At 48.5% G+C, this 15,482-nt stretch overlaps 1 protein-coding gene across 1 annotated transcript in view; it reads right to left on the bottom strand.

The window, feature by feature from the left end:
- Window positions 1-270: 270 nt before the first annotated feature.
- The window catches only part of LOC142589037 (neprilysin-1-like), a 33,999-nt gene continuing 18,787 nt past the window's right edge, over window positions 271-15,482 (bottom strand). Inside the window, exon 3 of the mRNA XM_075700827.1 lies at window positions 271-2,480. Within this exon, the coding sequence (XP_075556942.1) occupies window positions 423-2,480 (2,058 nt within the window). The 3' untranslated portion in view covers window positions 271-422. The remainder of the gene's footprint in view (window positions 2,481-15,482) is intronic.

Consider the following 15,482-nt stretch of genomic DNA (forward strand, 5'->3'; position numbering starts at 1 on the left):
AGACATTTGGATCGTTTCGATTTGACCACCTCGACAATCTCAATCCTTGCCATTAATGGCAATTGTGCGTGTTCGCGGTGTCTTCTGCACATCCAAGAGTATACATTGCGCTGAAATTCACGACAATATGATAGCGAAATGTACAAAGCCACAAGAACGTCTGAATCCACAAGCACGAAGTTCAGACAAATCCATGTACTTCCCATCATTCCCATGGTGGCACAATGAGTGCAGGGCCAGAGTTCCCTTTAGTAATTATTGTACGAAACTATGTAAAATACCACGGCGCCACTCGATTCTAAGGCGCGCAGCTTCCGCGACGCTCCGACGCCATTCATATTAAACTTACATCGCTGTGCCGTTGTTCTCCGACGTGGGCGGCGTTCGCACATTAAAGAAGTTAGAACTGCCGGAATTATTTACTAGTAAAAAAAACTGCATTTGTCTGGCGGATTCATGGGCGCGTTCGGGGGACAGTGGAAGGCTTCTGCGAAAACAGGCGAGTTCTTGGCCGGAATGTTGCACTCATCGCGCATGGTCTGCGGCCGCTTTGCGCACACTGCGTAACAGTACGCCAGGAAGAAGATCTGTAAGTCTGTGAACGCTTCCAGATGAAGTACCTTGAAGTCCTCCAGAGCTCGAAAGTCAACCGCCACGGCCGCCGAGAAGCCCTCGTAAGCAATCTCCAGCCCGGGCATGACGGGCAGCGCACGCATCGGGCGCCACAGCGAACTGTTCGAGCCAGAGTGGACGTTGCAGTTAGCCTTGATCTCGTGCACTGCTGCCGCCTCTGCTCCGAGCCACAGTCGGTGCTTGCCCAAGTCGTCCACCTTTACACCGACATCGTCGAATGTCCTGGCCATCTGTCGAGCCACGAAGGAGCCTAGGCCACCGTATTTCATCGCCAGCGTCGCCTCCTTGTAGTACATCGGCGGGCTCAGATTCACTAACGCGAGCATCATCAAGTCTGGCAGGTAGAGGTAACGCTCACGACCGAACCGGGGAAACATGCGAACGCTGTACACGTCTGCGAAGAACTTGTGGTTGCGTAGCGCCCGGTAGATCTCAGACGTCTTGACTAGATTCGTCATGAAGGTCTTGCCGCGCATTTCGGGAAAGATGGCGTACAGCCTATCGCGTTTCTTAGCGTCGAAGAAGCTGTCCCCTGGCAGTATGGTGCGGGTCATCTTGTCCAGCTTCGAGAAGATCATCTGCTTGCTATCGTGGTCCATCCAGCTGAGCTTGTTTAATAGGCGCTTCGTCTGCCCGTCGATTTGGTGCAGGAAACTGGTGATGTGAAGTCGGTTCTCCGTCGGGCCGAAACGCTCGGTTAGCGTCGTCGCCCAGCCGAGCAGCCCTAGACGAGATTCGACGTATTCCATGCAGCCGCGCTCCTTCATCTGTGTAAGGTTCGTGTAGATGCCGCCGAATCTTAGCGAAGGTTCCCCGTATACAGCCCAGAGGTGCGTCTGAATGAACATCCACGAGAGCCCGATGATCAGCTTGTCGTGGTCCATGCCCTTCAGTAGCTTGTCGATGCTCTCCAATATTTTGCAATCCTCGATAATCACGGTGTCCCCGCCGGTCCATACGAACTCCCTGTCGTGCTTCCTCAGAAGAGCGAGCCACGAGCCCACTGGAACAGACGGCGTCTTGTAGTCCAGGGCGGTAACTTCGAACCATTCTTGCCGAGGAGTGTCGTATAGGAACTCGAGCTTCGCGTTGACAAAGGCCGTCTCGATGCCAAGGAGGTCAGCTGCTCCCACGCCAGACTGCGCACTGCTGGTGTTGAGGACTTGGTAGTACGCGTTCACGTAATCCTCGTATGTTTTGATCGTCCTGACACCGCGCGACTTCTCCTCCCACACGGCATCCAGGCGACCGCGGGAGACGAGCAGCGCGGTGGAATTCCTTACGCTAACGGTGCCGAGGTCAAAAAGGAAGTTCATTTCCCAGTTCAGCGCCAGGTTCACCATGATGTCGAGCGGGTGCGTTGCGCCGCTGGGCTTTCGCTCGGGCCAGGGCAGGCCCAAGGAGTGCCGGAGATCCGCGAATTCTTTCAGGTTCTCCTGCGCCCACTTACCGGCCATGGTGCAGCTCTCGAAGAACTGCGTCGCCTTGCTGCGATACGTCAGGTCGGCTTTAGCTTCCCCGATAGCCAGATCCAAGGCGGCAGCCACCATGCGGGACTCGGTCGTCTCTCGTCGCTTGGGGTCGCTCCATCCGCCGCACACGAACGCGTGAAAGTCTTGGCACGGGTCGACCGACCAGTTGACGGCCGCGCGTAGCTCTCGGCCAAAGGCAGCGCAGTCGTCACTCTTGCACGTGTCCACGCGCTCTCGGGGTTTTTCCAGGTTGCTCATGTAGATGAAAGCCGCGATCGCGGCTATCAAGAGGGCCAGCGCTGGGACGACCACCAGCATGATCACCTTGCCGCGGTGCATGGCCTTTTCTTGAGCTTTCTCATTCGCTTTGACGTGCTGCGAGAGAGGTTGACATATTTAAACCATGGCTCTAGGAATGTAAAACGTCAGACGCCAAGCTCCACAGTAATTTTAGAGTCTCTTTGGCTTGGAATTATCGCGTGGTGGGACAAAGTCCTGAACAACGTCACATCCATAGGCGGGTACTAAAAACAGACAATGAGCGTTGCATCTGAACGTCGTTAATGTTACGCACTCTTTTCAGCGAGAACAAGGGATACAGGGTGGACTTTTGGCAAAATAAGCCTCCAAAGGCAGCATTGCTAGAGGAAAGCCCTGTGCGACGCTGAACAGTCGAGCGCCGGTGAAGCAGTTCGCTCAAATATAAAAGGCCTCAGCGCCCAGCGTGCGCTCCTCATTCTTCACTCGAAACGCTTTTCCACCAAAGATGTATTTCCGGCTCTTGTAGAACTTCTTCGAAACTGTTCTAAAGCTTTCTCAAAAGCTGTGCGCCCAATCCCATCAGCTTTTGCGCATGCTCCGTTGAATGTGAGACAGCGTGCCAAAAAGCCCCCGCGGTAACGAGTGCACACTTCGTGACACTTCAAAACGTAGATTCAAAATAAGAGGGTATCCCATATACGTGTGCCAAGCTTCAACGAGAAATACAAAACCGCTCATTGAGAGTAAGAATTCCCACAAGCGACGTAGTGGCTGCGACGTCAGCATGCGTATTACCGTGATCCCAATTCACCTGAAACATTGAATTTTAACCCAGTCCCATATTATTTTTTTCATGCGAGAGCATGAAATTGTCCATTGATGATAAAAGCCGGTGTCTCTCGTCTGGACAAGCGAAAGATGGCACCGATATTCCCATTGACTGCGGCGCCAGGTCACGAGCACGCCTGGACGGAGCACAGCGAGCGAAAGGGAACACCTGCTGCTGCCATAGCACGCCAGGTCTTGCGAGAGGGGAGAGGGCATTGTTGTGACGCCACGTCATGCTCGCTTTCGGAAGCCTGTGTCATCCGCGCGTTCATTGCCCGCGCAAGCTCTCATCTGCGTTCTAACTGCGCCTGGGTAAGGCCAAAACAAAACGTTCCAAGGCTCCTAGCTAGTGGGACTGTACACTCTGCTTTATGAGGTCATGCTAACTGGACAAAAATTTTCATTGCCAAGCCCGGCGTGCTGAACGCGGCGACGTCAAAATCACCGCGGCTTACTCCGGAACATCCCGAGGAGATTCTATTGCCGTCAGGCACGGACCGAAGTGCACCGGCCTTGTGCCATCTAGGAAGCGTTGGCCAAGCGTCTCAACACGCTCGCTTGCCTGCGAGCTGTTCATAACTCGAAGGACCTCTCAGCTGCGTTCAACTGGATAATGCTTTCGCATGCACATCTCATGAGAAGTGCGTAGGCGTCCTGGGTTATTTTTCTACAAACCCAATATTTCAGCGAAGCTTTGTCTGCATAAAGCGATTAGTCATTAAACGACAAATGTTTTATTTCCCCGGAACGCATTCAGCAGAAATCAAATTAGTACTTGTTTAATAACTGTGTGCGTTGTCCACGGAGAACGCTTTGAAATACGCTGCTAAGGAGCAGAGCTTTATTACTGCAGAGCTCAATACATTCTGAAGCTGTTCCAAATATTCTTAATCCGAAGCATTCTTTGCGTCATTCTTGGCACTTTGCGATAGGTAGGTTTCTTTCTGACCTCGTTTTAATCAAAGGAAAATAATGTGTGACAGATGGTGGGATTTAACTTCTTCCGTGGAGCATAGCAGCCATGTGCTCCTAGCACTATACAACGTTCCCTTTTTCGTTCTTTTTTTTTCTTTATTGCCTGTTTCTGCAACGTCACAAACAAAAAATAAAAATATTTACAACATTCCCACTGTCCGCGTTAAACGAACACCAGTGCATCTGGCGCCAATGCGTACATTCTAAGTTTCATGTGTAAGTGGAGCTCTACATGGGCTAACCAGTCTGGGACACTTCTCTTTATATTTTCATTTTTTTTCTTTAAAAAACGCGTCACACTCTCAAGTATTGACGCGCCGAACAGGCATCCACATCGGCGTGCACAACTGCCATCCTGCACCTCCATATGCTATGGAGTACAATCAGCATGATTAGATCAATTAGTGGCCCGTCCTCACTTTCTACAGGGAGATACCGAATGCCTGGGGGATCCGAGAGTAATTTTTTTTACTGGTACACCGCAGAAGGTCCCGTAGAAACACGGCGTCCCAGCACCCGAGGAACACATGATCTGTCGTTTCCTCTTTTCTACATATTATGCAGTGCGTTCCCCATGACACGTATATGCCCTTTTCTGTCAGCTTAGGTTTGACACAGCAAGCATACATGTATGTAGTTGGGAAAAAAAATGCTTTCATTCTTGCAGGTACCATCATTTTATTTACCCTCTTTAGTACACCTTTCTCTCGTCCTACAGAGTACTCTGACCTATTCAAAGGAACAAGAAGTATAACATCACACAGGGCCTTGTCCAAGCTTTTTCATGTCACAGCAGCGAAATATTCAAGCGGAAAACCGAGCAGACAGGCTAGAAGTACTTCTTTTAGAAAGTCATGTACGCTCCCTGCCAATTTATTCGCGGATACGACAATGTACGGCAGTTGTTTGCTCAGATGAAGCTGGCCCATTGTGCGTGGAAAGTTTTACTGACCGGAAACAAGTTACCGGCACTTGCTCTGGAAAACATTAACCATTTACAACCATTGCATTCTCTTGTCCTACCGTGTGATTCGGTCCACTGTACTTGCCAGTACGGTTCATGGTCCTTGTAGTATTGCAAGGGTGCCCCTAGATATTACACCGGTGTGTTAGCAAAATTGATGTCAGCGCAAATATCTGGCATCCCAAGCCAGTCACCATGCCAGAACTCCAGGCATTTTTTCCAATTCACCGGATTTCCGCTTACGGAACAATGTTTTTTAACCTTTTCCACAGCATGCACAATGCTGTCATTATTATTATTATTATTATTATTCATCAGCCTGGTTACGCCCACTGCAGGGCAAAGGCCTCTCCCATACTTCTCCAACAACCCCGGTCACGTACTAATTGTGGCCATGCCGTCCCTGCAAACTTCTTAATCTCATCCGCCCACCTAACTTTCTGCCGCCCCTGCTACGCTTCCCTTCCCTTGGGATCCAGTCCGTAACCCTTAATGACCATCGGTTATCTTCCCTCCTCATTACATGTCCTGCCCATGCCCATTTCTTTTTCTTGATTTCAACTAAGATGTCATTAACTCGCGTTTGTTCCCTCACCCAATCTGCTCTTTTCTTATCCCTTAACGTTACACCTATCATTCTTCTTTCCATAGCTCGTTGTGTCGTCCTCAATTTGAGTAGAACCCTTTTCGTAAGCCTCCAGGTTTCTGCCCCGTAGGTGAGTACTGGTAAGACACAGCTATTATATACTTTTCTCTTGAGGGATAACGGCAACCTGCTGTTCATGATCTGAGAATGCCTGCGAAACGCAACCCAGCCCATTCTTATTCTTCTGATTATTTCCGTCTCATGATCCGGATCCGCCGTCACTACCTGCCCTAAGTAGATGTATTCCCTTACGACTTCCAGTGCCTCGCTGCCTATTGTAAATGGCTGTTCTCTTCCGAGACTGTTAAGCATTACTTTAGTTTTCTGCATATTAATTTTTAGACCTACTCTTCTGCTTTGCCTCTCCAGGTCAGTGAGCATGCATTGCAATTGGTCCCCTGAGTTACTAAGCAAGGCAATATCATCAGCGAATCGCAAGTTACTAAGGTATTCTCCATTAACTTTTATCCCCAATTCTTCCCAATCCAGGTCTCTGAATACCTCCTGTAAACACGCTGTGAATAGCATTGGAGATATCGTATTTCCCTGCCTGACGCCTTTCTTTATTGGGATTTTGTTGCTTGCTTTATGGAGGACTACGGTGGCTGTGGAGCCGCTATAGATATCTTCCAGTATTTTTACATATGGCTCATCTACACCCTGATTGCGTAATGCCTCCATGACTGCTGAGGTTTCGACTGAATCAAACGCTTTTTCGTAATCAATGAAAGCTATATATAAGGGTCGGTTATATTCTGCACATTTCTCTATCACTTGATTGATAGTGCGAATATGGTCTATTGTTGAGTAGCCTTTACGGAATCCTGCGTGGTCCTTTGGTTGACAGAAGTCTAAGGTGTTCCTGATTCTATTTGCAATTACCTTAGTAAATACTTTGTAGGCAACGGACAGTAAGCTGATCGGTCTATAATTTTTCAAGTCTTTGGCGTCCCCTTTCTTATGGATTAGGATTATGTTAGCGTTCTTCCAAGATTCCGGTACGCTCGAGGTCATGAGGCATTGCGTATACAGGTTGGCCAGTTTCTCTAGAACAATCTGTCCACCATCCTTCAACAAATCTGCTGTTACCTGATCCTCCCCAGCTGCCTTCCCCCTTTGCATATCTCCTAAGGCTTTCTTTACTTCTTCCGGCGTTACGCTCGGGATTTCGAATTCCTCTAGACTATTTTCTCTTCCATTATCGTCGTGGGTGCCACTGGTACTGTATAAATCTCTATAGAACTCCTCAGCCACTTGAACTATCTCATCCATATTAGTAATGATATTGCCGGCTTTGTCTCTTAACGCATACATCTGATTCTTGCCAATTCCTAGTTTCTTCTTCACTGTTTTTAGGCTTCCTCCGCTCCTGAGAGCATGTTCAATTCTGTCCATATTATACTTCCTTATGTCAGCTGTCTTACGCTTGTTGATTAACTTCGAAAGTTCTGCCAGTTCTATTCTAGCTGTAGGGTTAGATGCTTTCATACATTGGCGTTTCTTGATCAGATCTTTCGTCTCCTGCGATAGTTTGCTGGTATCCTGCCTAGCGGAGTTACCACCGACTTCCATTGCACACTCCTTAATGATGGCCACAAGATTGTCGTTCATTGCTTCAACACTAAGGTCCTCTTGCTGAGTTAAAGCTGAATACCTGTTCTGTAGCTTGATCTGGAATTCCTCTATTTTCCCTCTTACCGCTAACTCATTGATCGGCTTCTTATGTACCAGTTTCTTCCGTTCCCTCCTCAGGTCTAGGCTAATTCGAGTTCTTACCATCCTGTGGTCACTGCAGCGCACCTTGCCGAGCACGTCCACATCTTGTATGATGATAGGGTTAGCGCAGAGTATGAAGTCTATTTCATTTCTAGTCTCGCCGTTCTGGCTCCTCCACGTCCACTTTCGGCTATCCCGCTTGAGGAAGAAGGTATTCATTATCCTCATATTATTCTGTTCCGCAAACTCTACTAATAACTCTCCTCTGCTATTCCTAGTGCCTATGCCATATTCCCCGCTGCCTTGTCTCCAGCCTGCTTCTTGCCTACCTTGGCATTAAAATCGCCCATTAGTATAGTGTACTTAGTTTTCACTCTACCCACCGCCGATTCCACGTCTTCATAGAAGCTTTCGACTTCCTGGTCATCATGACTGGATGTAGGGGCGTAGACCTGTACAACCTTCATTTTGTACCTCTTATTAAGTTTCACAACAAGTTTAACAATTAAGTTTAACAATTAATTAACAAAATTTAACAATTTAACACAACAATTAAGTTTCACATCAATGCTGTCATACCCTGGACAAATGACATTGCTATCTTTCTACGCGCTATATCACGAGCGCACGCATAATACTCTAGTTCCAAAGGCGGCCAGCTTTCTGAAACACTCAGCGCGTTCGCCACGTGCCGCTTCCTCGCCTGCTTTCCTTGTGACAACTCGCGCTTTCAGGGCCGCATTAGGCTGCAGTATATCCCAGACCTAGGCGCTTTCCTCAGCACTTCCTTCGTAGCAGTTTGGGCTATTTTAAAAACTCCGGCGTTGTGCCGACATCAAGTTCGCCCCAGTTTTTCATGTTTTAACCCTTGTTCGCCGGAGTACAAATGCAATCGTCATTTTAACATACGCCACATGACATAGCCATAGGTACGTACCAGTGTGCGTCACGTAGCTGCTTATGACGTCTCAAACCGTATTTATCTCGCTTACGCTCGTCCGCTACCCACGCATAACCCAAGCAATCGCCATGTCGTAAGCTCACGCCGAACGGCCTGCACAGATGTGCCTTCGCGTCCGTACGACGGTCTTCGACCTTGCCGACGCCGCGCTGCTGGCGTCACACACACGTGCACCCGAGCCCCACAACACGCAACTCCTCAGTTTTCACAAACAACCCGTTGGTTCATCTGGCGACGGTGTGCGGAATCCCAAACAATGCTGTATAGTCGGATACGTACAAAATGCTTCGCATAAAGGCCAGAATACATGGAGCGTATATGCGACGAATAGTCGGCGTTTGACGCCCGGCGGCGTACGCGCGATGCGCGGCGGCGGAGAAAACGTCGTTCGCCGCCGATCTAGCTGGTGCAGAAAAGTTCGTCGGGCGTCGGCGATACCGGAAGCGGCAAACGAGCGGCGCCCCAAAGCGAGCCAATCAGGTCTCACTATCCGCCCCGACTTCCGACGAGGCTTCCCCGCTTGTCCGTGTATCCCGATGCCGCTCTATCGTTCACGCCGGTCTCCCGCTTTTCGTAGTCATGCCTTCCAAAGCGGCGTGGCTGCAATTTAACGACAAGTTAATTTCGGCTGTTAAGAAGCGTGCCGTGCGCGCGTTGAGCCACAGAACAGAGCCGCGGAGTTGGAGGAGCCGAAAGTTGTTTACCCGCCCAGTGCTGCCACAATGCATAACATCGCCGCTTTCTTTAAACTACATCGACACATGAATGTCTCAAACACATAAAAAACGCTAGAAATCATTTCTAAACAAAATTTTACGCGTTTTTAGAGTGTTCCACAATTCAAAAGCGGTAACAGTTGTCGTTAACGTTTTTTTTTTTTTGTGTCATGTGTTTCACTACAGCGCATTTGTCCCGTCTAGCCACACTGATAACAACGCAGCGACTCGCCAGCGGCGGCCGCCGTGTCTTCGCTCCATGTAGCGCAGCCCGACGAACATACGGCGTCGCGCCGCGGCAGATTTTCTGCCGCCCGAACTTCGTCGTGAAAGTTCGCTCCATGTATTCTGGCCTTAACATGGACTCCCACAGTGCGCGCGAATTCGTCCTGGTTCGGATCCCGGACCAGGACGAATTTTTCTTCAACTGCGAGGCTTTCTCTCTGAGAAACCTGTATGGCTCTCCTTTGTAACTTCGTGCTACGATTCGGGGGGGGGGGGGGGGGGCAACTTTTCCCTTTTATGTACTTTCCTCTACCTTGCGGGCTTCCGCAGAACTTATTTGTCATATCGTGCAAGGGACAGTGGTCTGCCCCAGGCCACCTTCAGTTGCAGTTTGCTCTATGGAGAAACAAGACGTGTGTCGAGTGAGCTCCTGAATTGCCCCTTGCAGTGTAGTGAATTTGATTAGAATTATGGATCCAGGAACTAAAACAGATGCGACGTAATGCAAAGGAATTTGTCTCGCGTTCACCGTTAAATCACTACTGAATTTAATAGATTCGTTGTTGCCTACTTATACTTCCAATTACAATATATTTGATCTTCAGCTTTAGCTTGGCCTCTTCTTCCGTACTCTGTCCAGCGAAAGAGAGAAAACGTTATTTAATGAAGTGGCTAGGTATCCAGAGGCCCCTAGTCCAGAGCCTTGCTGCTGGGTTCACAACTTTAAAATACATATATTCGTGCAGTCTTACACTTTGTATCATCCAAGTTCCTGAGCCATTACATGAAATCATTTTTGCTCTGTGCTTCTCTCTACGTTGAGAACAAGCGTAGCACCAGTGCGCTTTCGGCACCTGAGCGCGAAAGCGCCGCCGACGGCGCGCTGATAATCTCTAAAGTATGCACGGGGAACTGCATCAGGTTCGCTAACGAGTAGGTGCGCGTGTGGTTTTCTGTGGTTATTTAAGGACTCTTAATAAAATTAGACACTGATAATTACCAGTCCAGCATCTTTCGCAAGACCGTTTCCCTATAGTATGCGCTACTGATTTGTAACTTCTTCAGCCAAAGCCATATTGTGCTCGACTTTAAGCAATGTGGAGCATGCGTTCGCTAGGGCCGCATGTGGATGACAAGTGACCTTCAGGTCACCCGCCTCGATGAGCGCCTCAAAAACGCACCTGTCCTTTCGTGCTGATGGTTCTCCTCCGCGCCACCTGCGATGATGTGCCACTGGAGGACCATTTTGGTAAATTGAAGAAGGCGCCCATGGGGTTAGAGATCTCAAAAGTAGGAATTAAATCAAATCGCAGCTTATTCAGCGCGAAGAGATCAAAGTTTAGAGGTACGACACGAGTCGAGACGGAACGGTATGACGACGTCTATGGCCCGTGTGGCCTCTTTTTTTTTTAAGCAGTACAGATTGTGATGTCTCGAAGTCCCACAAAAGGGGGCAGCTGAGACGGACTTCATATGCAAGCGCAACCGTACGCAAATAAAAAGAAACGGCATTGATACATTCGAGGAAACGAAAAGATACGATTGAACGAGAAATGTGCAGGACGTGGGCGTGTGCTTAACCCTTTAGGCCCTGTTTTTTGTTTTCCTTTAGGCAGAGATTATTTATTCCTTGATATATTAAGTGTGAAAGTGAGTTCATAAGCACGGTACGCAAATGAAAATTTTTATTCTACAATATTTAACAAAATTACGGATATGGTATCAGATGGCGCGACCAGTGCTCAAACGTTCTGAATATACACGTGATGTAGACTGGAAAATGTACAACTTTCTTGTACAATATATTGTAGGGAGTGAAAAGTTGGATTTTATTTCCGTCAGACACTATGTTCGCTCTTGTAGTGTTCAAACAAGAAAATGTAATTATAAAAATGAAAACCTTATCACAGGTGATCAGACATCCTGACCCAGTCCCGGTTCGCTCTGAGTTCTTGGTATTAGTAGGCTAAGCTACTCAAAGCAATTTTCAGTTTCTTTTACACCTAGCGAACAGGTTAGGCATACCAGTCAAATGAGTCTCCTTTGTTTTTATTGATAAAATATCTGCATTCACCGGACGTCCTATGGTGTATTATCACATTTTAACCTAAATAACAGTTCTTAACGTGTAAATACGCAAAACTCAACAAGAATTCCCCGTATGCTTCTATAAAACGCCTCTGCATACGTGCCAAAGAAAACAATTTGAATACTCCCAATCTCAATGTTACAATGAGCCCTGATGGCGTCAAATTCGTACACCGCCAAATGAGCTATTACAGGAGTCGCGAAAATCATTTCGCTCATGTATTTCCCTGAGCTGCCATTTAGCATATTCTCATTGTACAATACTATTATCAAGCTTGATGCCCAAGTTCTTTGGCCCTGACGATGACCTTAATTGAAAAGAGGTGTAGTACTGCTAGTATTGATTTTCTTAGTTGAAATTTTGTGCAGAACAGTTATTGTATCGCACCACTTGACATACACTTCTGGCGATTACCCCAAGACTATGCTGGCTTCACGTCGAAAGTTTGACTTTTTTTATTCACTTTCCTTTCATGAATTGAGTGGAAATTCCATGAAATGTCCTCAGTTGGCAACACCAGCACGGAATGGGTTAGGGGCTTTCTAGAGATGACTATTTTGCAATTGCATCCCATTTAGATCAGGGTGGTGGCGAATGGTAACCTAGCCTACGTAGTCGAACAGCACTGTGTCCTTTTGTAGCGTATCCCTCTGACCATTTGCTTTATCTCGTGAGGTTGCCTTTGCCTATGATGACCACGGCTTTATCGACTCACCCCTGCCTTTTCCCTTCCACTACTCTTGTAGGAACGTGCGCGCAGCTAGGAGACAGGCGTGCGCCCGAGCATCTCGGTGACGACTAGCTTTATTTTCTTTCTGCTGGAGCCTTATCGTGACGCTGTTTTCCCTTTCCCTCAATGGCCGCGCTTGCAGCGCCACAGCTGACTCACGGTGAGAGCACATTTATTCATTCATTCATTCATTCATTCATTCAATACCATAACTTTATTAGTGTCCTGAAGCCCGGTCTTTTCAGACCGAGGCGGGCCGCATCCACGTCGGCACCGCCAGGCCGAGCCTTATGGCGTCATCGTGGACCCTCTGGACAGCCCGTAGTTGATCTTTATATGAAGAGCTTGATATCATCTAGTGCCAGTAGAGCCATTTTTCTTCGGGGTCGTCGAGAGTCGCGGGACAGCCTGCCAGCATGTGTTTCATGTCAATGATGCCATTGCACACATTACATTCTTTCCTAATTTCTCTTTCGGTGTGAATTTTATTTATGAAATGCGGAGTGGGGGTACGTCCCGGTTTGCAATAAACATAGCGTGAGTGCCTGAGCCCTGTTCAATTTTACGTGTGGCAGTGGGAATTGCCTACGCCCCAATTAGTAATATCTAGTGATGTCGTTGTAAGTTAGTAAGTGATCTTTATGCTCCCTGGAATGGTAGTGGGCGTCGGTTCGGTTCTGACCGGCACGGCAAGCAAGTCCTCGTGCCAGGTAGTTCGTCACCTCGTTGAGGTTGCGCCGAGTCTCGGCCACTTGTCCCATATGTGCAGGAAACCATCGGATTTCAGTTTTGATAGTTTCGACCTTGTCGATAATTTAGCCGCAGTCGCAGCTACATAGGCCTTTGTCAATGCTCTTAATTGCTGCTTTGGAATCGCTATAGATTAAAGACCATTTACGATTCCTGATGGCTAGAGCAATCGCGGCTTGCTCCGCCACCGTGGAATCCTTAGTGAAGATGGTGACGGCGTTCCGCACCTCGCCCCGGCTGTCAACCACCACGGCGGTGTAGGCCTCTTTGCCTTTGACTCAGGCAGCGTCTACAAAGGCCGCCTGTTGTCCAAGCTGTTCAATTTCTTTCAACAAAGCTTTCGCTCTCGCTTTTCTCCTGATAACATTGTGTTCCGGGTGCATATTTCTCGGGAGGGGGGTGGTTTTGATCGCGTCTCTAAGGTTCGTGCTCAATTCTACCTCCGATTCCTTCGGTTTCATCGATCTATTGGGGTCTGTCCCTATCGCTTTGAGTGTAAGCCTGCCTGCTCGCGTTTTCGACAGTCTTTCCTGCTGCGTTTGACCGGCCGTGGTTGCTCAGTGGCTATGGTGTTGGGCTGCTGAGCACGAGGTCGCGGGATCGAATCCCGACCACGGAGGCCGCATTTCGATGGGGGCGAAATGCGAAAACACCCGTGTGCTTAGATTTAGGTGCACGTTAAAGAACCCCAGGTGGTCAAAATTTCTGGAGTCCTCCACTACGGCGTGCCTCATAATCAGAAAGTGGTTTTGGCACGTAAAACCCCAAATATTATTATTATTATTTCCTGCTGCGCCATCTCTTCTATCGTATTGTGCACGCCTAGGTTCATGAGCTTCACGTTCGAGGTGCTGATGGGCATACCTAGGGTAGCTTTCACTAACTTTCTGATCATAGTGTTTAGCTTGTTCAGCTCGGCCTGCGACCATTTAAATAGATCTTCCACGGAGGTGAAGTGACAGAGAGCGAAGGCGTGCACTAGCCTTAGAGCGCTGTCCTCGCGCAGGCCTCTGTGTCTGTTGCTGATTCTCCTGAGTAACCTGATGACTTGGTCCGTCTTGTTTAGAATGTGTTGAATGGCATTCAGGTTGTTACCTCCCGCTGCTATGTGGAAGCCTAAAACTTTAATCTTTTCAACCTCCTTGATTGCGGATCCGTCGTGACAGCGTAAGAAAGTCTTGGTTTCCTCCCCGGGGACGTAGCCCCTGGGTCTTCGACCCCTGCGCCGATGTTTTAGGACCAAAAGCTCCGACTTTGCCGCCGAACAATTGAGTCCCATCTCTCCTAGCGTGCTTTCCACGGCGTGTATGCTCTCCTGCAGTCTGGTCTGCGTTTGGCCTACGTTACCGTTGGCGCTCCATATGGTTATGTCATCGGCGTATATTGCAAAGTGTATACCTTCTATACTCTCCAGTTTCCTCGCGACTCTGGTCATTGCTAGATTAAATAACATGGGCGAAATTACGGCCCCTTGCGCGGTGCCCGTGTTTCCCAGGTTCATCACCTACGATTTTAGTTCTCCTAGCGAGAGTCTCGCTTGCCTACCACCCAGAAACGCCTTGACTACGCTGTATAGCCTCTCGCAAAACACCAGCTCGGACAGGACCTCGAGGATGGCCTTGTTCTCTATGCGATCAGAATCTTTTTCGACGTCCAGTCCCAGAAACGCTCTCGCGTGCACCGGGATAACGTGTATGAGCTGGTGTTTGATCAGGAGCGTGGCGTCCTGAGTCGATAGTCCGGGGCGGAAACCAATCACGTTATACGGGAGTATGTCATTTTGCTCGAGGTATCTAGTGAGTCTGTTAAGAATAACGTGTTCCAAAGCTTTATCTATGCATGATGTAAGCTAGATTGGACGTAGGTTATCCAGATGGAGCGGTTTACCCGGTTTTGGAATGAGGATGGTGTTAGCCATCTGCATTCCTCCGGATAGTCTCCCTTTCTCCACAACTCGGTGAAATCATCCCCCAGGAAAGTGATCGACTCATCATCTAGATTCATTATAAGTTTATTGGTAATACCGTCGGGTCCGGCTGCCGATCTACTTGAGAGACCATGGAGGGCGGCCCGTACCTCACCCTCGCTGAAATGACGGTCCATTTCCTCGCATGGTGCTCCCCTGTATTCCACGCGTTCGTCGCTATCGCCCGATTGTTTGAGCGGGAGATATTTGTCCGCGAGCTGTCTCATGACAACTTCCTGAGTCGTGTACTGGCTGACTTGATGTACCAGTTTTGTATTTGCCGCTCTCTTGTTTGACTTAGTGTCGCTCTCGTTCAATAGATGTTTGAGGATGTTCCAACTGCCTCCATGTTTAATTCTGCCCTCTGCCAAGTCGCAAACTTCGTCCCACTGCTGTTTCACGAGCGTTCTCGAATGCTCCTCGATCTGTCTGTTTAGCAACGCTATCTTTTGCCTGAGCTTTCGGTTCAGTCTTTGCGTTTTCCATCTTTGCAGAATGGATTGTTTGGTCTCGATCAGATATGCGAGCCAACTGTCTATGCTCTTTATGT

Source organism: Dermacentor variabilis, chromosome 7 (genome assembly GCF_050947875.1).
Source record: "Dermacentor variabilis isolate Ectoservices chromosome 7, ASM5094787v1, whole genome shotgun sequence".
NCBI lineage: Eukaryota > Metazoa > Arthropoda > Arachnida > Ixodida > Ixodidae > Dermacentor > Dermacentor variabilis.